Source organism: Leuresthes tenuis, unplaced genomic scaffold (genome assembly GCF_036924035.1).
Source record: "Leuresthes tenuis unplaced genomic scaffold, fLeuTen1.0.hap1 SCAF_18, whole genome shotgun sequence".
Classification (NCBI taxonomy): Eukaryota; Metazoa; Chordata; class Actinopteri; order Atheriniformes; family Atherinopsidae; genus Leuresthes; species Leuresthes tenuis.
Window position 1 is genome coordinate 12,984,207 of NW_027325372.1, and position 26,436 is coordinate 13,010,642.

At 42.6% G+C, this 26,436-nt stretch overlaps 1 protein-coding gene across 2 annotated transcripts; it reads left to right on the forward strand.

Moving 5' to 3' along the window:
* The first annotated feature begins 990 nt into the window (after positions 1-990).
* On the forward strand, positions 991-21,466 carry zbtb10 (zinc finger and BTB domain containing 10). 2 transcript variants are annotated; one of them, XM_072369888.1, is made up of 5 exons: positions 991-1,920; positions 8,225-9,257; positions 14,763-14,828; positions 16,897-17,072; positions 18,153-21,466. In XM_072369888.1, the coding sequence occupies exons 1-5, from the start codon at positions 1,243-1,245 to the stop codon at positions 18,432-18,434; spliced, it is 2,235 nt and encodes a 744-aa protein (XP_072225989.1). In that variant the 5' UTR covers positions 991-1,242; the 3' UTR covers positions 18,435-21,466. The 2 variants fall into 2 exon arrangements, with proteins under 2 accessions (XP_072225989.1, XP_072225990.1); XM_072369889.1 differs by lacking the exon at positions 14,763-14,828.
* The last annotated feature ends 4,970 nt before the right edge of the window (positions 21,467-26,436 follow it).

Sequence of the window (26,436 nt, forward strand, 5' to 3'; positions counted from 1 at the left end):
TAACGCAGGGGGGACGTATTACCCTCCGCCTTATTGTAATCAGAACCATGGTTAAATCCCACTCCTGTTCACACACTGTGTGTAAAGCCCTTAATTGGGCAGCTGTGAAACTATACACCAAACTATGTCTAGCGGGGTATATGGAAGAAAAAAAAACACACACGTTCATGTAGATAAAAGGAGATATACGCTCACATGAAAGAGTGCCATCTGCTGGAATTCAGCATGACGACAAGAAGGCTCAAGAAACGTGTTGATATGTCAGAATTCCTCACTCTGCGGTTAAAATACCTCAGCGATCTCTTGACATAGCAGTTTCGGATACAAATAATTATATAATTTAAAAAAAGGATATGTGTTTGTTTCTTATCTTAAAAGGTTTAATTTCTTATTGAAGATGTTAGGATAAAAAAAATGCAATGTATTTAAAATATGATATGCCCTCTTTACTTAGGTTATACATATATATGAGACACACGTATTCTAATTTTATTGTAATAGAGTGTTAATAAAACTTTATTTAATATTTAATCGATTATCTAAATGAACATATATGTACATATCAGTGTCTATACTTTCTGTATATATATGTTTTTTCAATTTTGTTCATTTTGTAAGAGGCCGGTTTATTTTATTTGAATAATTCATTGTAACATATAACGTGTGTATGTTATATACACGGGCTGTATTATAAAGTAGAAATTCAATACAGAAAGCCTAACACGCTGCACTGCACAGTTGCATTCTTGTTGAAATATCATATGACTTTTATGTTCCCAGCGCCTAGCACAAGAGCTAAAGTGGGGCACACAAGTCGGCATTTATGGACTGCGAAAACTAGCAAAGTCGAAAGATGAAAAGCATGCGGAAAATGGGTGCAGCCCTTAAACACAAAAGACCCCTTGGTGATCAACAGCACCCCCATCTTCCTTTAAAAGACGGCCCCCCTCCCTCTCCAGCCCCCCCTTTCCCTGGTCGAGGTGCATTGTGGGGAGGAAAGTCGTTGCCATTCGACCTCTGCGGGGCCTGCGCGGACGCAGCGAGAACCCTGAAATTCATTATGCGTTTAAAACCTTTATTTATTTCCGCATAACCTACATACTCTCACCGGGAGGGCCAAGCGGAGAAAAGAAACGACGACGGTCCATCTCTTTCGGAAAATACATCGTTTACTCATACATTATTTTTGTCGTAGGGAGACTATTGTTGAGAAAGTGAAGATTGTAATTTATATTAAGAAAAATGTCCGGTGAGAGAAATCGCAGGTCGCTGGCTTTCCGAGGAGGTGGATTAGCTGGGTTAACGGGTTCCAGTGGCATCGGTGGGGGGAACTGTAACAGCTGGGAGGCCCCGGCCTGTCAAGACCGACATTTTAACGGGAATAGGTCGGATCAAGAGGAGGACAGGGATCTGGGAGCGAAAGGACCGTCGCAGAAGAGAGTGGAGGGCGCTGGGTCTGTTAGCGATAGCGGGGAACCAGAGGCGGAGGAAGAAGAGGACCCGGAAGGGGGGAGCTGGGCTGCCGGGGACGGTGACTATCGTGTCGGCTCGGTTGAAGTGGAAGACGGGTCCAGGGAAGGCAGTAGCTGGACAGCGGGGAACGGTCCCAACAACAACACCGACGAGCAGGAGTCTGAAAGCGTTGCGAGGGGAGGCGAGACAGGTTCCAGGAAATCTGGGGTAGAGATGAGACCGCAGACGCTGCTTCAGAAACACTCGCTATTCCACGCTTCGTGGTTGCAAGAATTTCCATGGCTCAGATTTAGCCAGGAGACGGGACTCATGTCTTGTTCTTGGTGTCACAACATTGCCACTAAAAACAGCGACGAGCTTGTTAAAGGCAGTCGCAACTACAAACGGGCCTTGCTGCTGAGACATCACCTGTCTTCTGAGCACGGGAGAAATGACCCCACCAAACAGGTAACGTTCGCGCTGTTCGCTTTCGTTTACTTAACTACGTAACAAGAAATACCTGTCAAACAAATGTCATGCCATATGTCAGTTGTTTTTGTGTTTATGGTCTTCAATGGCGTTTTCTTAAACTTCTAAAATACAACTAAGGCGAAAATAGGCTTTTACCTAAGCTTCACAATCCCTTCCTCTGGCTAATTAGTTAGCATCAGCCTGCTAACCTGAGCTAACAACTAGCCTAGCGTACTAGCAGCTTGTAGCTTTACTGTATGGCCAGAAGTAGATGGTCATTGACGGTAGTGGAAAGCCCCTTCGAGCCTAGGGATTTACAGAATAGAAAAACATTGCCATTTATAAGTGTGAGTGACACGAATCTTCCTGACCGAGTTGAGATGTGAGACTTAGTGCCTGTCCACTCATCATTGAAGTTCCGCTCACAGACCTGCTCCTGTCTGACACCTGCCAGCTAACCTGGAGGCGAATACTCGAATGCATCTGCAAATCAACTCTTAATCTACAAATATTACACAATACTTGTGTTTCAAAATACTGTCCATTTGTATCAATAGCTGTCTAGATTGTTAGCTTGATAGAGGTCACACAATGGCAAGGGCTCGACCCTTGCAGCCTTTGGGGAACCGCACCCCTTCCCAACCCCCCGCCTTTCATGCTGCTCTGCTGCCTTGCAGTCACGGGTGACCTCTGGCGCATTTCTTCCTCCTCCACCTCCTCCTCCCTTTAGGGAGCTAAATTAGAGGCATTGTGCTAGAATGACCCCCCAAAATCCATAGATGGTGTCACTTGCAAGGCTGGACAAGAGGAGGAGAGTAAATCATGTTGCCTGGAACCTGACAGTTTGCTTGCCCAGAGGTGACCTTTGCATAGGTATGAGTGCAAAGTTTGTCAGAAACAGAATGACACAGCATCACCTGAGCCCGTCATCTACATTCCTGGGTTCAGAGGCTCTGATGTGATCATTTTGGGTCATATCTTCTTATTAAAAACTGATCTTATTTGCTCAAGACTGAAACGACTTGTTCTACCAATTGGAGATGACCTTTCTCTATTTCATTGACATGCAAAGATTATGTGGTTACTCAAAGCCTAAGGGAGCTATAAAGTTATTGACGCTAACAGCATACTGAATGCTTTTAATCCAAAACACATAAGCCAGATTTGTAATTGAACTTTGCGTTTACTGAAGTGTGTGACATCTTTTTATTGGTTCATTAATTTTATTACAGTAGACATCACATCTTTAGCCCTCATAAAATTGTGGAGGGTAGCCTTACCTGTACAGTTTGGTGTTAGTGAGCCTTCCACACACTCCCTACATTACAGTGTCTTGCCTTATATCCTGACAATAGTCTGAGTTGTCAGAAGAATTAAGAGCGGGGCGCTATTTGACTCTAATTTGTGAGCGAAGCGGATTTCACTACTACATTTAGTTCCTTCCTTTGTACACGCAATCACTAATCAGAATTACTTAAAGTCATCCTCTAACTTGTACACATCTCTAATTGGTAAGGAGAGCAAGACTGGATTAGGGGCTTGGTGTGGCTTTTCCTTAGCAACAAGGACCCCATAAATTATGTGAGGAGGCTATCTAACCCGTTTCTTCATTTAGAATCTGGGAAAAGAAATTGTCATTGCTGGGTTTTTAAAAAAAATATATAATAATTTAAGGAAATTATTTAATTCTGTCTTGTCCAGAATAATTTTTGCTGGTATAGTTTTCGTGTTCTTCATTTTAGATTGGTCTTAACATGACCTTTTAAATAAAATGATAATCTTCATGTGACACCCAAAACAGTTAGAATGATAATGAGCCTTACTATAAGCATTACTGCATTGTGAACTAGTACATTAAAGGGGAATTATGGTGTTATGAGGCAGCGTCTTGTTCTATTCACCCATTCCTGATGTTTGTCAGGCCTCGGCTGCATTTGTTAAAGCTAACTCAATTAGCCTTAGTACACTAGGGCAGCTGTAGTAAATGTGGGTATCTTTGGAGAAGGGGGCCGTTGTCCTTAATTCTCTCGATGCTGTCTTGTGCTCAGATTGCTCCTCATGCTGTTGGTTGGTAAAAGATTAGGACGAGGCAAAAGCAACCTTTTTTTTTTTTTCTGATGTCAGATATGACATCAGCCATGTAAGACCAGGATAATATTTTTTTCTTTGCGGAAATGTTTATTTTGTGAAGTTAAACTTGGTTACTCGTACAGCCCCCACCCCCCTGATGGGAGTATGATGCATGATAATCAAGCATGTCTTAAGCCCACATTAGTTGCCACAGAGTAGCCCCTTGTTATGGCCACCCACAGAAACTCAATTTTATATCTGTAACATTTCTGTTCATTTACACCATAACATACAAAGATGCATTGAATTGTCACGAGACTGGTTTCAGTTCTCCGCAACTAGCCTTTCCACATACTGCCTCGTTTCTATTTTACCCCTGTTGTGCTTTCATTATCGAACATGAACTACTAATTCCCCTATAAACATATATATGCTTATATAAGTTGAACTGTTTGCCCAAACCTGGCAAAGGAAATTATCTTGTTGTTAGGCTGGTTAATTTATGACAGCACATCTCATTTATTGGACAATGAAAAATATCTTCCTCCGCGTCTGTCTTATGGTATGTAAGATAAGATTACCAATCCCTTTTCTCAGAAAGGATATTCAGATATAATCAGCACCTTCACAACTTACTTTTCACCACCTCATTTTAGTTAAGACTCGCTCTCTTTTTTGGCGAGTCTCCCCAAAAGGGGAAGGGGATGCACGCACTGCAGTCTGGTGCCTGGCAGATAGATGGGATGTTTATTGGGGGCCACAGGTCAAGGGAATGGGTGGGGTGGAGCCAGAGGGAGAATTCTTCTCGCTGAGAGCTCTTCTTGTGACACCCCCCCGGCTCTTTAGCATTGTTAGGAGGCAGGGAGACACTTGGTTCAGCCCTCCCACACCTTGGGCCAAATGCACACTGCGATATTGTTCTAGCATCAGGGGACAGACGGGTTGGGTGAGCAGGGGGCCAGGCCAAATGAAGGATGCTGTAGATGCAGGGAGAGCCTGGTGGAGATGGCCTCAGGGCTGGGCTGGTCATGGGACTGAATTGATTGTGGGTGTGGGTACAAGTGAGGGGATGCAGGCAAACGTGTGTGTGTGCATTAAAGGTAAACAAAACTGGCTCCAGTGGGTCATTATGTTGCATGGGGACAGATGTTGCATCACATGATCTGTTCGAGGTGTGTCTGAATGTTTGTAATGCGTCTGCTGGCCTTGGGACTTTGTTTGGGTTTGTGGTTTATTTTGTAGATGTCGTCTTTTCTTTAAGCTGGAGTGTATCTCGACTATGTAGTCGATGCAACTCTAAGCTTGAATTTATGGCCATCTTGATTTGTTTAATCCACCTGTAAATCACGAGCTATTGGCAGCTCACTTTTGATTTTGAGTCTTTCATGTTTGACCTAGATCAAAGGATTCCTCTTGGATTCTGCACTCTTTTTGGCCTTCATTCTTCCACCCCTGCAATCTCTGGCACAAATAAGGACTTAGCCACGTCATTATTGGGGGAGGTTGATATTGTCCCCACATTCTCTCTTGGCTCACGCAGGTTTTGCCAACAGCATCTGCTGTGCAGGGTTGATCTGCTGGTTCTCTAAGCTCTCAGCTCATACGTGGCACATCTGGTGAAGGGATGATGCTGCTGATGAGACCAGTATTCAGCAACTCATCCAGTACCAGGTTGGCCAAGCCTGACTCCACTCGTTGCACGCACATACACACACACCTGACTTCACCTGGATAAAAGCTTTAGGAAGTCATGTTACTTGATGGTGGGGTGGTTAGCTACAGATTCTCAAGAGTCACCCATGAAAACACCCATGTCTTCATGGCTTCTGAAACCAACTTTTTGATATATTTTCTGATTGCTGTTTTTTCCGGTGTTAAATGTTGGGGGGGCAGAGTGCAAGGACTGACGATCTAACCTGAGAGCTTGTCTGATTCCTCTCCCTCTGCTTTACCACACAAATATATTCCACTGTAGTACTCAACATGATGACCACATCCCTCCAGAGGCTTTGATGTGTATATTATGGAATCATTTTTCTCTCCCTCTCCTCAGCCTCTTAGCCTCACACACATGCACCATGGCTTTTTTTTTTTTTTCTATGTTTGCAAGTGGGAGCTGCTGTGTAACAAGAGAGTGAGTGCCGAGCCTTTTCACAAAGGCCCACAGTGAGTGGACAATGAGCCTCGGGGAGAACACGAGCTATTGTGAAGACTAAAATGGGGTGACCCAACAACTCCTTCTCTATCAAGCTCGCTTTCTGTCCCCCTCCGCTCCATATTTCTCCTCCGCCCTTTTTTTGCAATGCTCAAGGTTTCGCTCCCTCAATCTCTGTGTGTTAGCATTCTGTCCACCAATCCTTTCTCATCTTCCTTTTCTGCTTATTTCTGTCAGCCTGTTTTTTATTTCTGCATTTATTTTTCTCTCCATCGGATCACTTGAATGCAGCTCTTGTGTTTCTTAATATTTTCTGTCTTTTTGCATCCTTTTATTATTTTATCGTCTGCAAAGCCATGTCCATCCACCCGCCCTATCGCTCCCTCATTCTGCCTCTTATTTTATTCCATCCCATCTCTCTCCATCTCTCCCCCTCCAGCTGTGGCAGAGGATGATAAGCCCCCCTATACTGTCCTCTGTGCCCTGGCTGCCCTGGACAAGAGTGGCTGTGTGGAGGGACTAGTGGGTGGGGGTTGGGTGGGGACCTCAGAGAAATGGATTTAATCTGAATTACTCAAACTGAAACCCCAGCTGTGTGTATGTAGGCAGCTTGGCTTGTGTGTGTTTACACGCATGTGTGTGTGGACTAGATGCTGGTAGCTGGGGTCAAAAATGCAGGGCTCGGGCAACGTGAATTATTCTGGATTAGGACATCTGCTGTGCAATTCCAAAATGAGCCAGAAATGTATGCCCTGCTTGTGTGTGTTATGTAGAAGGAAAAAAAATAATAACATCTACAAGCTCCGGCATACACTGTTTTTTTTTTTCTTTCTTTTTCTTGGTTTTTCATAGTTACATTCACTATGACCACATCTGCATTCAACTCAACCCAGTCTATGGGGGTTATAATGGCACTGTGTATTTAGTAAGCATATGCAAACATGTATACTCCCCCTCTGTTCTACTTCATATCATACTGAGACCCCCCCCCCCCTGCTGTGTGAATACCCCGGTGAGTGGGATGTGTTGAAGTGTAGCTCTCTGCTTTTGCCAGTTCCTTTCCAATGCAACAGCCAGGTTGTGTCTTTGTTTGAACACTTGTCAGCTCTCCCCTGGCTCCTCCAGATAGTTGAACTGTCTGGAAGCAAAATGTGTTTCAAATATATTTCTATGCAAGCCAATTTTACAGTTTTACCAAAGGAGGAAAGAAAATAATTTTTTTCTTTTAAAATAAGGCCATCTTTGACTGGTCTTGTAAAACTCACGTTACAAAGTTATCTGTATCATAAGCTGATAAAACCAGTTCCCTCTCTGTTGCCATGTAACATTTTAAACGTGGAAATGGCTGTTGTGTAGGATCCTGATGATGAGCTTTTTTTGTGTGTACCCTCGGACATCTAAAGAAATATGCTTGCAAAGCAGCACGCTCCGGCTTTTGCAAGGCAGCATACACAAAACTCAGTGTTTGTTCGTGTCTCGGTGTTTGTTCGTGACTCAGAGGTATGACCAACTGTTGTTGCCCATATTTGAGCGAGTGAACAGGTGCGCCGTCCTACCACTACAGCTCTGTTGTCTCATTTTGAACTATTTGAATGCAACAAGCTCAGACAGGTTCCCTCGTGTTGCAAAAATGCATTTTGGCAAATCCACAACATCATTTATCTAAGTAGCTGCAACCTAATGGGGAAAGCCTACGCCAACTTTCAAAATTAGATAACGACTATCGTTGCTTAGTATTTATTAATTAATTAATTAATTAATTAATTTATTTATTAATTTATTTATTTAATTTCTCCAGGAGTTTGGAGGTAAAAGTTAGATCAAGGAAAATGTGACGATTAGTACCCCACCTTAAAGTTATACAGCTTTCTTTGCCTCATTCCCTCCTCCCATCTAACAGAATCCCGTCAGACCTGTTTCACCTCTTGAGCAGGTGTAATGGCGTCTCATGGGGAGTCGAGGGGTTTGTTTTTTGTATAGACAAGACTTGCACAAGATAACAACCTATTTGTGTGTGGCTACATTTGCACATTTCCTGCAATAATTATTTTTTCTTCTCCCTCTTTCTGCTATAAGGATACCGTGAGGCCCTCGGACAACACCAGCCCCTCCACTAATTGCTTAGAGGAAGACTACCGCAGCAAATCCAATGAGAACTCCTACTGTTACCAACTTCTGCAGGAGTTGGACAAGCAACGTAAAAGTGGCATCCTCTGTGATGTGAACATCGTGGTGTCGGGTCAGGTGTTCCGCGCACACAAGAACATCCTGGTAGCAGGCAGCCGCTACTTCAAAACCCTTTACTGTCTGACCAAGAGCGAGGCCCAGGACCAAGCCACTGTCACACACCTGGATGTTGCTGCTGTGCAGGGCTTCTCGGTTATCCTCGACTTTCTCTACTCCGGGAATCTGCTGCTCACAAGCCAAAATGCCATTGAGGTGATGTCTGTCGCTAGTTACCTCCAAATGACAGAAGTTGTACAGTCATGTAGGGCTTTTATAAAAGATGCCCTCAATATAAGCATCAAGCAAGAGGCTCCAGATTCAGTGGTGGTAGACTACAACAAGAGGCAAATGGTGACCAAAGAGGGACAGAGAGGACTGGACCGGAAGCCAAGCAACTTTTGGGCCACGAGCATCCTGTCAAAGCTATCAATCAAGGCCAGCAACAACCAAGGAAAGGATGCAATGGAAGAAGACGACGAAAATGGCAGGGTGAAAGAAGAGACCAGTGATATAGAGGTGACTGTGGTTGGGGGCGAGGGCTGTGCCCTGGTGACCCCTGGAGCCTCAGGAAGTTGGACGCACCACAATGACAACTCGTCTGATTCGGCTGATGCCAATGACAGCCGGACGGCAAGTGCCCAGATGCAGGTCTTCGTCTGGAACGAGCCAGCCACAGGTGGCACCGCCGCAGCGCCTGCAGCAATAAAGCGAGAAGCACCGGACGCTGTGGCTGGAAGCGGGCGGAGGAAAAAAACAAGCACCACGCGGCGTTTTGTCTACAACTTTCCACCAGAGCCAGAAGAGGGATTTGATGAGGGGATGTTTATCCAGCCGTCTGCCTCCTACCCCAGAGAGGACTTCTCCTCCCTCTCAGAAAACGCTGGTAAGATGCACGTTTAACAACCGTTTCTTTTCCTTTTTTTTTTCATATAGCCGTTCTTATAATTAACTCATGGATTGCTTTTATCGTGAGGTTTCCTATAAGGATAAGAAATACACAAAGAAAGGCCTCTTTTTGAGTGTAGAATTATGAATGCTAAATCTCTGTGGCCTGTGAACAACACATCGCTTGAGTTTAACATGTGTACGTACGTCTCATGAAATCCTTATTTCCCCACATTATGTATGGGAAGCTCTGCTAAGATGCACCAAACAGGCATTCTTTGCAGGTCAGTAAGTTTAACACGCTTTGCATGTTTAAGTAGCCTCTGGAACATAAGCCTCTAGTACATAAAGCTTAACAAAGGCTGGGGTCAAAGAAGGGTCAGTGAAGCATATCATTAAGGGGTGGCTGTACTAACATTTTATGTTGACCAATTCTGCCAAGCATCTTCTTTGGCAAGGAAATACTCAAAGAATCATAGAGCTGTAAAAGGAATGCAGTGATATGAAAAATCAGTCAATGTTTTTGTGATCCCTCTGGCTCAAAAATTGGAATTTAGCAATGGAAGTTAAAGCAGGGCTTCTGTGCTCCACCCGTATAGCTGTGTGCATCCATGTGTTACTTGAGTGATGCATTGTGGTTAACCCTCGCAGACTTGGTCTAAATCTACTGCCACTGTATAGCAACGATAAGTAGTTGTGTTGGATAGCAAAGTTGACAAACTCACGGCTTCCCTGCCATATGCCTCATTCACTCAGAAAAGCCAAATCTGATTAATCGGCACGTTTGAGTAGTCATTTATGTATCAAACGATCTACTCTGGAAGTGATGTGCGCACATAGTGCTTGCTTTTGTGGGGCGGTTAGGGCTATGTAAGGAATGTCATTACAACGTGCATAAAATGTTTTTAAGAGTAGAAGAAGAGGCTCGTGCACGTTCCAAACCGGGAACCGGTCGTCTGTTGTCATGAAAGGGTTCTGAAAAGGGATCCAAGTTTAGTGAAAATACTGACAAAGTTGCTAAATTAGCAAAATTTAAGTGAACTGAGGTGGGATTTATTTTAATTTTTTTTTTTTTCTTCACTGGTGTGAGTCTAAATTATGTCAAACAAACTGTGATTGCACACATTTACATCTTTAAGAGGTAAACAAATATCAAATTCAGGAAATTGCTAATTGAATATGTTGTCAACACACCAATATTTTATCATAACAGTTTAGTTATGATAGGAGTGAGTGCAACTAAGAGATTAACGGACTTTAACACATTAATCTGCACTCTTATTATCAGCACTTACCCAAAGTTAGCCTTTGTTATGGAAGCATAATGAAAGGTGTATGGATCTTGCTTTATTCAGTCAGTGCAGCCTGTGCTCCAGTAAGCTGCTGATGTGCAGAAGTGCTTTAGGTATTAGGTATGTATTTATCCGATGTAAGCAAGAATTATTCAAATCGATTCTGGACAGAATTCGGGTGATTAGTGCTCCGTGTTTTTCCTTTTTGATATCAAATAAATGTAGGGACAGTGCTGCTACATTTATGTAGATTACGTCTAATCGTGTTAAAGGTTGAAAACACTCCTATAATCGGTAGTATTTGTGTACACATTTCCAGCTTGCAGTTAGGAAGAATGTCTTAGAAATAAAAGATCATTTAATTTAGAAATAAAAATGGAAACATGGAATCTCTTTGACCCTTTAAGTGGGGCTCACTTGTTCAGTTGGTTTTCCAATCTGCAAACTACTCAGTCCTTTCTATCCTTTCGCTTTCTGTTTTACTCTGTGATACCTTCCCCTTTCTATCTCTTAATCTATCCGCTGCTCCATCCATCATATCCAATCCACATTCAGAGCAGTGCACTTGGTAATCTCTTCTCTTAGCTCCCGCTGTCTCCTTCTGTTGGTCCCATTAAGCGCGGCACTCCATATAACCATAGTAATATCACATATTAAGTGAAGTGGTATGGACAGGGACAGGGAATGTGTGCGGCACACAGGGTGTGTAGAAGAAGAGAACTACTTTTTGTGTGTACCAGAGTGAGAAGCCCTCCCTGATGTAGGATAATGAAGGAAGCGGGGGAAACTGTTCTTCCCCCAAGCCTCCCTAAATGCACTTGAATGCTCTTAGTGCCTCCAGCTCTTCCTCGGGCTCGTTTAATGTGTGTATGAAGTGATCCAGTGTGTTGTAATAGCCTTGAGAGACACTCTCTTAAAGACATGGTTTTATTTGCAAGTGAGCTATGTCTTTAGCTGTCTTTTCCTCGCACATAATTGTTGTACTCTGTGATTTTTATTTTATGTCCGCTGCTTTTCCCAATACTGACTCACCTGCGACCACAATCACTTTACGACTGAAGTCGAGCATTAGTGGAACATCCGAGTGTTCGTATCCAGGGAATTTAGAAATGTGCTACAAATTATCCCAGAGCTGTTTGATGTGGGGCTTTTGCTCTTTTAAAGTCATGAGAAATGAACAAGTAACGAAGTTATGTGTCAAATGTAAGAAATGTGTTTCTTTGTGGTTGGATCAGTGATGTTTTTCAGTTGTAAGTCATGTTTTTTTAAAAAAATCTTTTGTCAGTAGCGTTGCATGTAGTGCTGTCCCACAGTTTTTTGAGAGTGGAGTTTAAGCTTATACCAATATGATATCAAAGGGCATTCAGCTATCATATATACTAATTTGGACCAAATTTTCATGCAAATCAGGTTTTGAGTAATCGAACAAAAACATAACATTGTCCTGAGGACCTGCAGCCCTTTTTAACCAAAAGTGGTCCCAGTGGCAGTTCTAAGTTGGATCTAGAGGGAACCGGCTATGAACTGCTCTAATTTTCTACAGCCAGAGTCGCATCATTATGCCACTTTAACTGACTGTTCCGGTAGAGGTTTGAAAACTACTGCATTCTGAATTTTTGTGGACCACAGTGACAGTTTATCTGTATGGATGGCAGTCTCTCGATTTACTTGACACCAGTCTAGTTTATAAAAACTGTTGTCAAGCGGTTTTTATTGGGTTCGTGAACGCTCTTTGCAAAGCCAACAGACACGCATGCAGGTAGTTCTATCCGAGCTATGAGTGGAGTCTGTACACCAGCTGGTGATATTAAAACAGCCAGCGACGTGCTGTGGCTCTGGATTTTTAAACATGGTGGTCCAAACATCTGAGTTGGTCAGGTGGTCTCCCTAACCCGGCCCCCGACCCTTGACATCAGCGGTTCTTTGCTCTAGCTTAGCAGAGAGTTGGCACAACCGAGCACTAGTCTTTTGAGCTTTGCTGCTCAAAACGGGTCTGGTTCTAAGTTAGGCACTGGCTCTGAACCAGCACTGGAACAGCTTAGGGTGGAAAAGCTCCCTTTTAGATCATGTATCTACTGGCCTTTGAGTGACATAAATGTCATGGTTGTTGTGAGCAAGCAAATTGCTCGCTGACTTTGAGTGCAAGTGTGTGGAATACTTCTCTCTGCAGAAACGTACGCTATGATAATTTAACAACTACAGTTTTATGGTGTGGCTGTCCGTGTTTATGTCCACAATACAGGCCCTGAAAGTGAGCTGCCAGCCACTGTGTGCACTTGTAAACTGCGTCCGTCACATCTCTCTTTTTTTTTTTGGGTTCCTGTCAGATTCATAGCCTCAATTTGAGACTTCTTGGCTCGTAAACATGTCACAGTCCAGAATGCAGCACACTTGACATTTAGTCTGTTTGGGAACATGAGCTTTTTTTTTTTTTTTTATCCAGTGGGAAAGAGGCCGTAGGCAAAGAGTAATGAGAATTATATCTGCAGAGATATTTTATTTTGACTACTTTGACTAATGTATATGTATTTCTTTTATTCCTACTCTGTGGAAAATAATGTGTGCACGTTCAGATATTTTGGCTCATGGTTTTACTCTAAAGTCTACAAATCCTTGTATAAGTGTGCTGCATTTCTAAAGTTGGAGCACTCATAACCCTATGAAAGGCATTTTTTGACCCAATTGTCCAATGCCATTTATAGACAAAATGTTATTAGTCGCTGTTGTCAGTTTGTGACAGCGTTTCCCACAGCCTCTCTCTACTGTCTAGCCTTGCACTGCATGCAGGGCTTATTTGTTGTGACTCTCTCTGAATATGTGTCACACGAGCTCTCAAATGGTAGTTTTGCTTTTATAACAAAGCGGTAAAGGGAACGCATATAGTAATTAGTCGATGTGTAACAAAATGGTAACACGGCTCACTATTTTCCTCATATGGACAACTGCACACATACACGCACCTACTTTTTTTGTGATGAGATGATCCTTTAAACTAGACGACCCTCTTTCATGTCTATGTTTGAGTCTGTGAATAGTCATCGGGCATTATTAGCTGTCCCAGTTTCCCACAGTGATGTCATGCTTTTGGCTTTCATTTTGCCACGGTTTGATCAGTGCGGTTCGGCTCCAAGGATAGAAACATAGTAGCCCAAATGGTGGCTTTCTTTCGGCGGCTTTTTCAACCCTTTTTAAAAAAAGAAGAAGAACACATGCTTGTTTTATTTTTTGGGGAGTTTTTTTTTCCTCCTTGTTTCAGAGAGGCTGTTCATCACATAAACTGTTCAGGGCTGCCAACAATAATTAAGCTGATCTTCTTGACTGAGCCAGTCTGTAAATGTGGTGAAAAGTGTCGGATCGTCCTACAGTTCAGGATGACGTCCACTTCCAAACACCCTTGATATTTGTTTTCTAATTAGAGAAACACAGCTGTGGAAACTGTTTGCGTTGGAGTCTTGTTAAAAATAAGAACGGATGAAAGTGTTTTTTTTACATTTTTTTTAGTATATATGTGCTTTGCCATCACTGGCTGCTTTTACTACACAGAACCCGCCACTGGGCCGCTAAATCCATAGGTCTCCTCCAGACGAGACTGTTGGACTGTTTAAAGGTTGGATGCAGCACTGACGCACACACAGAGTGAGCAGGTGAAATGCATTTGCATGCACACCCGTCTTTAAGTGCATACAAATACACCCACGCACAGTAAAACCCCCCCAATCCCTGAGAGGTGCAAAGCTGCCAGGGGCAGTCCCTTCACTCCCTAATCCACTCTAATGCAGTGGGGCTGTCCTCACCATTCCAAATATTGACCTAGGGAGAATGGACACACACACACACACACAGAGGGGCGTGTCTTTAATGGGCACTAAGCGCTGATGCTTTGGGAAGAGTATACACACAGGTGCTTACAAAAGCTGAGTGTAAGACGAGCCTGTGTGAGGGCTCGACTCTGCCGTTCTCTAATTAACCCCCTCCCGGCTGGAAACCTGGTTAGCTTGCTGCTGGGGCCTTTTGAAGCGCTGCTTTACATACAGTAGGGCTCCGGGAGTTTGCGTTTGCCTATGTTGTTCACTGAACCTTCCATTGTATGGTGTGTGGGGGGGGTGGTTAGTTGTGTACATAAGACATTGTGAGGTGTTCACCCCTCAGGCTCTCAACCACCTCTCATCTCTCTTTCTCCCTCCCCTTGTCCCCTCCCCCCCCTTTCCCAGAGCTGGCCAATCAGATCCAGTATAGCATCATCCAAGACTTACAGCAAGGGGAGTCCTGGGAGAATGGTAAGATACCACTCTCTAGACTACACCTTAAACCGTCAGCATAGGATGATTGAGAAAAATCTTTAAAATGATGCTCTTTTTTTTTCTCTAAGTATGGAGAATCCATTTAACATGCCTCGTTTGACAAGTTAGCAGAGAGACACCCTGATTCTATTTCAGTACTCGTGTTCAACCAGTTTTTAAAGGTGTGGTTGACCCGCATGAGATTCTCGCGAGGCGCTCCTTCACCTCAGTTTCCAGGAATATCCCAAGAACTAATGTTCAGGCACTTTTTTAGGGGGGGGGGGGGGGGATTTCAGTGCACCGTGACTTTCACAACAGGGCAAAAGGCCTGAAAAGTTCAAACAAATAATCCAAGTCCCTCAAAGTATTTTCATCTGCAAAAATAGATAACAAAGCCTGAGCTTCATTTCAGTCAGTCATTCTAAAACGCAGTCGCTGCACCTGCAGTAGCTGCTCTGTCAAAGAGCCGGGCGTTTATTGTGCTAAAAAGAAAAGTCTGCGACGTTAAGTTCTACAAACTGTGTGGTGGAACACTTCAGCTATCCCCCCCCACCCCCGCTCCTTTAGTCTGTTATGTAAGAGAAAGATGTTGCATAAGCGGAGTATTGTCTGGAGCAATCCAGACTGTATATCTGTCTGCAGACAAAGGGGTCACACAGTCAGTTTAATGATAAGATTCCAAATTAAGTAGGTTATTAAAAGTTGCTTCACAGAGTGGAGTGGGTGTGGGGACGTGGATTGCTAGACTGAAGAAAAGTGACAGAGTTAATCATATGTTTTTATGGGTAAACATGCTGTATCTTCTATTTTTCTGTTTTTAACTAAACGATACACGTACACAGTTGATACTGATCTCGGGGCAGGCGGGTTGGTTGGAGTTTAAGCATTGGATGAAGAAGCATGAACGAGACAGACGAGAGGAGACTTCAGTCAGATTTACTGCAAGGTTGAATATAAAACCAACGAAGACAAGAACTTTGATCACTCTCTGCTTTATCTTGATAAACGTATTTTATTATTTGTTACTTTAATGTTGCAGTTTTCTCTAGTCTTCCCAAGAAAAATCCATTCTTTACCTCTTAAGACTAAATTACCAGTTCTTTTCAGCCTTGTCTTAAACAAACATAAACACACACACACACACACACAAAGGCATTGAGCAGGTGACCTGCTTCTCATCAACATTTTCCCCCTCCTCCCTCCTGGCAACCTACCTTGACAACGCCTCTGTTGTGTGCTCCCTGGCTCAAACAAAGGGATGGGCCCTGTTACCCCACTGTCTTAACATGAAGACTATCACTCTGGAGCCTTTTCTAAAGCAATACACGTGTTGTTGTTTTTTTGGAGGGGGGGGGGGGGGGGGGGGGGGGGGTGTTGTTGTGATTAACACATCCCTAGAAAGCTAGTGGAGGATATTTTTTTCCCTCATTTACAAGAACATTGGAATCTAGTTTCAGTATTTTACTGAAAATAAAAGGAAAAAAAATACCCTGTTACTAATCATAGCCAGATCTGTGTAAATACTTTTTGAGTAATAACCCTTTAATTATCACAAGGCTGTTATGCAGCTTTATGTGCAGTTTGTTGCATTTCATTGTTTTAATGGGGGAGTCATAAGTTGGAGTTTGTGTCCATCTGCCTCGGTGACGGATCCGTTTGGCTGCTTTACGTTCGCTTGTAACGTGGCTGAGCATCTTCTCTGCCGTGCTTAAAGCTCCTCCATCGTTAAATGGACTTAAAACAGATATTTAGCAACAGCCAAAGAAGGGTTGTGACGCTATCGTTTGTCTCTTCGCAGATGATCACACCTTGTGTAGCTTTGTCCAGATATTTTGTGGAATGAATTTGCAGATACGGTCGCTGCATCCCGGTTCAATATTCTCTGTTCCTGACACACCCCTTTATCATCAGAGATCTACAAATGGAAATGTGGCTTTCACAATAATCATCTGATTCCATCTTAGCGTTGAAAGTAACTTCTAGTGGATTTGATGTCTCACTTTAAGTGTAGTCTGTCTCTTGTTGACCTTTCTCTGCCTCTGTATCATTGTTATTCTTTACTCAGGCGAGTCCTCACACCTAGCCCTCAATAAGCTCAAGTGCCCCCACTGTAACTACATCGCCAAGCACCGGCGCACACTCAAGAGGCACCTGATCATCCACTCAGGTGTGCGCTCATTCAGCTGCGACATCTGTGGCAAGCTGTTCACCCGCCGCGAGCACGTAAAGAGACATTCCCTGGTGAGTCCACATATGTTCACTATCCTCTCTTCTCTTCTGTTTCACCACCATGCGAGGAGCATCCTCTAAGGCCTGCCAAGCGCTACGGCGCGTTGGACACACTCTCTCCATTCCACACCACCCTGCGTTGTGCGTCTGGCAGCTTTGCTGGAAGGGAGTGAGTGCACAAGCAGACATTTTCTAATGTGGGGAGTGTGTTAGTCACTCAAAGTGGTGCAAAAAAAAAAAGAAAGGGTTTCTGTTGACTGTCATGGAGATAAGGATGCTAAGTGATTTATTTTCGAGGGCATCTCGTCTTGAAAGAGGAAATGAGCGTCTTCCTGTTAACCTTCTGAACCCCCAAACTCAACAGCAGCAGCAGCTTTGAAAGACACGTTTTCTGTTTTTGCTGTGCTAAACGTACCATTTAGCACAAACCAAAGCGATACTGAAATGTCCAAAGATCCTTGTGGCATTATGATTCCTTTAGGAGGATTGTGATATTTCAAAGATTACACGTCACCAGTTGAGTCACCAGAAATTAGTCAGTTTCTGTTGAAAAATGAGATGAATAGAATCAAATTTCTGTTCTTTATTATGCAACTGAGAGACCATGATTGTCCTGGTTGAAGGGGAAAATAAACCCTACTTGAGTGACACAAACTAACCTTATTGTGCCTCTGCCTGGTGAAGCATCATTCTTAAGCTGATGTCCAGAGTAGTTGGAGAGGTTGTAAAAATGGATTTGGTCAATATTTGCAGAGCTCCATTCTTTTCTGTCACTCTTGTTTGATTTGGATGAGAAAATTACTTTCATCTCCAATGTTTTTTACAGTAAATGGAGCGCATTTTCCAGCTGCTAGTTGTCTTGATATAAAGAAATTGCTTACCTGGACTAGTGGTAGAATTTACTCTCAGAGGGAGTTTGCTAGAATAAGAGTCTCAGAAGTTAATTTTCCCCAGTCTGTGACAGCATGCACACCGCTTTAAATTAAAGTGAAATAGTGTTAACTACTCCTTTAAAGTTCTATTGATTAGACATGAGTGAATCTTTGCCCCCACCTCCTTGACCCTCTCGTTTTTTTTTTTCCCATCTTTCAGGTGCACAAGAAGGACAAAAAATACAAGTGCATGGTGTGCAAGAAGATCTTCATGCTTGCAGCCAGCGTTGGTATCCGTCATGGCTCGCGGCGCTACGGCGTGTGCGCAGACTGCGCCGACTCGCACCAGGCCACTCAGGAGGGCCTGGAGGGCATGGAGTTTCCTCGCGACGAAGAGTTCGACGGGGAGGAAGGCGAGGACGTGGAGGGGGAGGAGCCCACCGACAATGACCAATCAAACTGGGGCGAGGGCAACGCTGGTGCTGCCCCAGAGGAGGACTAAGAATTATAACAAGCTTGAGAAACAAACAAAAAGAAAAAAAGGTTGATGTTTAATATATATGTACACAAAAACTAGCTGGTAAACAATCAACTCCAAAGTGCTATCAAACCTTGAGGTTACTTAATTGTGCAAGTATATAACAAAGATGGATTTTTTTTTTTTTCTTCCTCTTTTGTAAAGCTTTGAAAGAGTGGGAACTCCAAGATGTACAGATTTTATTATTATTGAAAATGAGTCCAGCTCTGGGCCCAGCGGAGGACGATTCTAGCGACGAATAATATGACGAATCAGGTCTTTGGTGATGTATTTTTATTTCCTGTTTTGTTTTTTTTTTTTGGGGCAGGGTGATGTAATTTTAATTTTTTTTTTTCGAGTTGAGGTAGGCCAATCATCTAAACAAAGAAATGTTAATTATTTAATTTATGAAGAGAGGTTATTATGGTCTTATCAAATGCTATAATTTGTGTTTCTGTTGTTTTTCTGTCTGCGAGCGGAGGCGCAGTGACCGCTGCTGCTGCTGCTCTCTCCTCAGTCTGACGGTGTGTTGCTTGTTAGAAGTACATGGAAGAAGAGCATTATTGTCCACAGGAAGATTTAAACGTGCTCTGTAGATCCTGTTTAGATGCGCTAAATATTATATTACACTTGTTCTTTTTTTTTCTTTCTTTCTTTCTCTCTCTTTCCCTGCACAAATCTTGGAACCAAAAAATCTGTTTTGTGACTCTAACGTATCGCAGCCATATTTATGATTAATTTAAGAGGGCTGCGGTATCGTGCCAAACAGACCGCACACCAAGATTGAGCAGGAAACAAAAAAAAAAAAAAACTACTGAATATGCTTAAAGGTAAAATTTAAAAAAAAACAAAACACATTGGGTTTGTTGTTATATGGGGGGATGATAAAACGAGAAAAAAAAAAGAAAGTACAAGGGGAAATGTTATTGCTAGCTTTATACAAATCACGGCGTCACAATAACACTTTATTATTATTATTATTATTAAACAAAAAGCATTTGACTTTCACTTAAAGCTTGAATTTTGCCAAATGATGAAACGTTTGGTGCTGTAATGCTCGTTGCAAAAATACTGGACCTACTGGCTATATATGATGTTTATAATCATAAAGCTTAAACTGACTCAGTTATGCATATGTAATCAGCTTAAACTATAGAACACTGTTGTGCTACGGCGACTATCAGGTATGCTTTGCCATTATTTTTAAGCTTTTTATTTTATTTAATGCACACACACGCACACACACACACACACACACACATACCATTTTGTAGAACTACCGGCAGTAACTTACTTGTAATTGACATTTTGAGGACCTAAGCCGACATCAATACCTGTATGCGTTTGTTTATATTTGGTACTGAGGTTTAAAGTAAACACATTATATACATATGTATGAAAATCACTTGAACGTTGGTTGTGTGAGGGGGTGGGGTTGGGTGGGGGTGGGGTAGAGATGTGCAGAATTCACCGTCTGTGATGTTTTCAGTTTAAAAGAACTCCATTTATAACAGGTATAAAGAAATGTCATCGGTTGAAATTTTTTCCTTTTTATTTTTTTTTTATTTGTTCTTTATTTTTTTTAATTAGGTCTGCCAGGTAGAAAACACTTTGTTCCACAGAAAGTGAAGCTCTATGGCACCTCATAGACATGCACTTACTTTTTGCGTTCATGAAAAGAACTTTTTCTTCTCGTGTTTTTGTGTCCCGATTAAGCGGGTCTGAATGGAACTATATAAAAACTGTTGTCCTTCTTCCAATGCGCAACTTTTTTTATTAGACGTTTTGTTTTTGTTATTTAATATTGTATATATATATATATGTGTGTGTATATATATATATGTATGTATATGCACATATGTATATATAGACTCCAAAATGCAATCAAGACTGTTAATTTCTATTTGTCCAACCAAAATTGTTGTTTTTAATTATTGTTGAAATATAATGTATGAGAAAAGCCAGGTGAATACTTGCTTAGTGTAGAAAATCCTTGCTCGTGTCTGTAATTGTTGAGATTTTGAAATGTTTTAATGCTACAGAATCATTCACTTTACCCTTGAAACATATTTTTGTTTGATTATTGTTCTTTCCACGGACGTTTTTTTTCCTCTCTCCTCTGTTTATTCGTTTCAGCACATACTTTCTAAAGAAACACGGGACAGTTTTGCGGGTTGAAACCTTGGAACAGCAGTATCTGTTCGTATGCAGTGGAATATACAGTATGTACTGAAGTGCTAATGATACCGAAGATGTGCAACTTCCTTTCGCGCTCGGTGGAAGAAGATATATTTTGAGTCCTAGAAAATATTCATCCTCTTTGTGTCACTTTTATCTTCAAGTCACTGTGGGAGGGGTTATATTGCGGATCTTTCTATACATATATATATATATGAGTATATGTTGAGAATAAATGAGATAAATATATATATATATATATGAAGAATATATTATTTAACTAGTGGATTTCCTTAATGGAACACATTGAGCGTCAGCTACAAACCTCCAGCCGTGGTGGTTTATTTCCGTGGACTTTAACCTTCCGCTTTCTCCGATCACGCTGTGTGCTTGTTCATCTCACCATCTTGTTGTCATTGTTTGTTCTTTTGATACTATTTACCATCCTACTGATTTTACTGTAATGAATGAAACTCAAAACTATGATGTATCATTTTAGATTTTATGCTGTATTTGTTATATGGACAAAAAAACACACGAAAAATAAGAAAAAGCAAAAACACTACAGATGTAAAGCAGAGGTTTTTTTTCCCCAGCTGTATTTTTTTACGCTGTCGCAGAAGGTTGTATTTTTCAATTTCTCTCGAACTTTAACCGTGATGCAAACTCGGGCCGCGCCTCAGTGCCCTCCGAACACAAAGCAAATTCAGGTTACTCTTTTTACGTTTTTATCAAAGGTTTTTCAAAGATGGAACTACATTCTCCTTTTTTCTGTCTGAATTGTACTACTGTTCCTCTCTATACTACATTTTACGAATAAAACTTTGATATTGCTTTAACTTTCTTGTCCATGGTCTTTCCTGCCGGGAGTTCCTTGCTCCTTTTGACAATTTGACAGATCAACTCCAAGTTGCACAAATGAGCAAAAGTCCATCTGTTCATGCATCGAGTGCTTTTAATGGCACGAGCTTCAGACTGTGAACCAGCTTCTGATTACCCTCACCTTATCATTAATAGACACATAACTGTAAACTATGAACCATCTGCAGTGACGAGGCCGTGTGTTGAGGGACACACCAGAGATGAAAATACAGATAATGAACAGTGGACCATGAGTCTGCTGCAGCAAAGATATGCAAAGGCGAAGGCAGCAGGGGTATCTGACTGACAAAAAAAAACCTCTTGTTTGAAGACAAAACGCCTGAACGCACCTTTACCTTGAGTGACTTCGCTTTTGGAAAAACAAATTTAAGTGCTGTGAATGAAACCGTCTTTAAGCCGTAGACACAGTCCACTAACTGCCTAAACTGCAAATAACAGCCTGCAAAGTGACATAGTTCATGCTGACACACCTGTGGTTGAAAGATAACAATGTGTGACAAACAGCAGACTGTCAGAGTACCTCATTCCTGGTGAAGAGGTGATGTTATCAGAGATTTACTGACACCTACATGACTTGGGCCTTGTAAAGGCAGCAAATTTTTCCTTATACCAGATTTACTCCCAGGAATACACAAATACATGTCTGATGAATGGACCTATTCCCTTTTTTCACAGTCATTTATCTTTTTAGTTTTTTTTTTTACACTTCACCCTCAGGTCAGAAAGTACTGCCACCTGCTGGTTGGGCCTGGTTTAAGCCCACAGTCAGTTACGCTGACTGACACCAGGGGGCAGCACTTGTCTTTGCATTTCCTTTCTGCAGAGTCAATAAGCCAACACAGTTCCTGTGCTGTTCCAGTTGTTCAAATGCAGCAATTGATTGATGCATCGATGAAATATGGATCTGTGAACACTGGTGTTGTGAGTTTTCACTTGTTGTAAGCCTGTGGACTGTGTCTCTGTTTAAAGTGGTGCTGTGGCTTTTCGTCAGAATGCACACGATCAGTTCATGTTTTGTCCAGTTTAAGTGTTTTATTCAAGCTTAAAATCAAATCAATAATTTAGCCTTTTCTCTAAATCAGGATTGCTCTTTTGACTTTTCAACTTGCAGTGAAAGTAACTTAAATCACTGTTTAAGCTCTGTTCCACTATCACTGTGTATGCAAACATGCAACAAAATCCCTTCTGCTTTTTCCAGGCGGTCGCTTGAACACGTTTATGGCGTAAAATCTGCGTTAACAGATACAATCATCCCGCCCCTGGCCTCCATTAAAAGGCCGATTTTTAACTGTCAGCACGCAGGTTTGGGATCACACAGTTTTCTATTCTGTTGGATTAACACATCTGATGGTCCGATTTTCTGTGACAGTTTATCTAATGTTATCTGAAGGACAGAATCCAGTAAATTCCACCAGTTTGGCTAAAAACAGACTGAAACAAATGCAAAGAATGCATCAACAGCACGGTCTACTGATACGTGTTTGCCACATTTTCTGTGGTACACGCTGTGCTGAAAGTTTATTATACTGTGTTTATTTCCTCGTGTGCACGAGCACTGTTGCGTGTGTACACACACACACACAGAAGTAGTCATCAAACATGGGCATTGAAGGCAGACCCACACTGCCCTATTCTTTTGCAGTGTGTGTTCATGTGCGTGAATGTGTGCACAAGCCTCCTTCCCATTCACAGGCCCTTTTGTGTGGGTGTCTGTCAGCGGTGTTGTCTGCAGGCAGGCCCTCATTGTGTTGGACCACTGCTCCTTATTGACACAGGGCCCCTGGCGCTTCATGTTCCCATGGCCCCCCAGCTACGGCGGACGGAAGGCTGAAACCGGAGCCCTGGACCTGGGGAGAGTTTGTTTTCACTCTCCTTTCTCTCCCCTGGTACTCCTGCAGTTTGCGTCCACGGGGCTGAGGCTGAACGGATGGCAGCGTGGTGCAAGTGTATGTGTGTTCTTTGTAGTTGGGGGATGTTTAAGTGTTTGCATTTGTGTGTTCAGTTGGTTTGACACTGAAATAAAGTGGGAAGACCGGTAATCATATGGTCACAGCTGCAGGGGAACCCCACTGCCACCCATTGTGTGGGTATGAAATGCACACAGAAGTAGTTCTGCATGTGCATGCGTTCTTGACCTTCTCTGTGTGTCAGTCCACTGCTGTTCTCTAATGGCTTGATGCTCACAGCCAAGCACTCAAAGGTCAAGGGGAGAGCAAACTTTAATAGAGATTATTCCCTGATTATCATTATCTCCTCTGTGGCCCTGCACTGGTGTGGAGAAAAAACAGGTTCTGGTGCACAAATTGGAAGACTCCAAATAGTTTTATGAATAACTGTTCCTATCTTTTTAAATGTTAGGCAAATTGTCATGAAAAAACTATACTAAGTCTGAGGCTTCAGATCTGAAATATTTAAAAAAAAAAAAAGAATTATTATCATTAAGGTCTCTGAGGCAGCCGTCTCCACAGGGATGTCCAGACCTCTCTACTCCAGCCAACTCCTCCAGATCCTCCAAGGATATACTGAGGCATTTCAAAGCCAGCCAAGAAAGTGACGCTCTTCTCACACTGTCCCTTTGAGGCAGTACTGTCCTGCCATTGTTGTCCCTCACTGGACAGGTCGCCAGTCCACCGTAGGGCCACTACAGAGACAACCACACACAGTCTTTCCTATAGTCAATTTAGAATCATCACTTAATCCAGCATTCATGTTTTTGGACTGTGGGTGGAAGCCAAAGTATCCAGAGCGAACTCACACACACACAAGGAGACCATACTGATTCCACACAGAAAGGCCCCAATCGGGATTTGAACCAGGAACCCTCTTGCTGTGAGGTGACAGTGCTAACCAACACATCTCGGTGTAAATCACTGCACAATAAATGAAACCAACAAAACCACATCATCTGGGAAAAAAGGAAAGGTACAATCCAGGCTCACTGGGTTGGAAATCCGTCGCCCCTGAGCTAGACAACGTTGGGCAACGTTGACCAAGTTCGGCACTCATCTTGAACCGGACAGTTTTTTTTTTGCCGGGAAACCCCACTTGCTGCAGTAAAAACCCATTAGTGTGGCACAATGGAGCATGGTCAAATCAAGTGATTTTGATGTTTGACCCTAAAGACTGAAAATCATCATAATTCAGCCTCCACTGTAGTAGTATTTTTCAGTTTTCTTTCTAATCACTCTTCTTTCAAACTTCACAAAAACTAGATGCTGAACATTTAAAGGAGCAATGTGTAGGATATAGTGACATCTGGTGGCAAAGTTGCAGACTGCAACAAGCTAAATACTCCCAAACAGCTCAAGTCTATTAAAAACAACACATGAAGGTCTCTTTAAATTCTGTGTATGGTTTGATCCTCTCCTTTTCTTTTCATCTGTAGATATAATTGGCTAATTTGTGTTACTCTCACATGATTCCACGCCAACAAAAACAGTTTTTTCTTTTCTTTCCTTTCCTTTTTTTGTCTTTTATGTTGTGCAGCCGGCAGTCAGGATTTACACTAACATATAATATGACTTTGAAAGGAAAAGGACCTTTACTAAATGTCTGTACGTGCGGGTGGATATCCTCCATCCATCCATCCTTCCACCCGCCTGTGAGCACAATGGAGGCTGGGAGAGCGAGAGTGTGTGTGTTCATGGCAGGAGGAGACACACACCGTTGGGCTGGCAGGGTTTGCTGTGCGAACCTGGCAGGGGTATACAAAATAAACACACACACATAAACACACCGAAGGAAAGACATTACCATGTGAAAACGAAAGGGCAATTAAGACGTGGAGAGTTTACTGGCTTGTGCTGTTGTGGCCTCTCTCCTGTCCTTTTCTTTTCTTTTCATGCTGGCATTATTTAAGGCCAACATCTTCAAGTCAAGGCCATCTACACACACACAAAGTTACACACATGCATTGTATATGACTCTGTTGGAGCCAGATATAAACTTGTTGCTTCAGGCTTCCTTCACTCTTCCATCCACGGGTGACAGTAATGTGTGTTTGTGCTTTTAATGGCTGCAGATATCTGTTTGTGATTATTTCTGTTAATCCTGCCCCACACACGCTCTGTCGTGTCGTGTTCATGCTTGTGCTTTATTTCTGGGATGACATAGTTGTTCTTTGATGTCATGTTTCTGTGCGTGTGATCCTCGGGGTCCGCCTGCATCTGTTCATGACTGTGTGTTTGTTTATAAGCATCTGTCGGTGCGTGTGTGTGTGGGAGACCGTGTGCGTGTGAGAATGTGTACACATACCGTATCATCTCAGCGTGTGTCCCAGCTCGTCTGTGGTGTCAAGAAGTGACACGTGTGTGTGCGTGTGTGTGTGTGTCTAAGAGAAGGTGCTGGTTCCCACAGCTCAGATCTAATTCGGCTGTAACTCAATCTCCGTGTGAGTGCCGCTCCTCCAGTGCTCTCCTCTCCCTCTAGAGTGTGCGTGTCTGTGAGTGTATATATATGTGTGTGTGTGTGTGTGTATGTGGGGCAGGGAGACATTTCCCCTCTCAGACCCCTTAGGATCAGTTTACTGTGTCAACGCCAGAAGCTTGACGGCAGCAGTAGCAGTGGTCATATTCACACGCACACACATACACACACAGACACAAATTCACACTAATTCATACAACTCAGACACTCTGCGCCAGCTATCAAGACATCTGGGAGCTTATGTGACTCTGACAATGTGTATGTGTTTGCGTGATTTTTTTGTATATGTATATGTGTGGGGTTTTTCTGATGTGGGGGGTGGAGGACGCAGATCACGCCCTTTTAACATTTCAAGCCCAAAAGAGTTTTAAAAAGGTACTAAAGGGATAATAAATGTCTCATGAGGCCAAGTTGTGAAAAAACGTGCTTTTCTTTGTGTATCAATATTTGATCATGAATATTAACTGACACAATTACAAATTAGAGTTAGTTTAATCCTTTT

Coding starts and splice junctions, on each gene's coding strand:
- zbtb10 (XM_072369888.1), top strand. CDS start 1,243: ATGTCCGGTGAGAGAAATCGCAGGTCGCTGGCTTTCCGAGGAGGTGGA. Junction 1,921..8,224: donor GAAATGACCCCACCAAACAG/GTAACGTTCGCG, acceptor TTCTGCTATAAG/GATACCGTGAGGCCCTCGGA. Junction 14,829..16,896: donor AGGGGAGTCCTGGGAGAATG/GTAAGATACCAC, acceptor TTCTTTACTCAG/GCGAGTCCTCACACCTAGCC.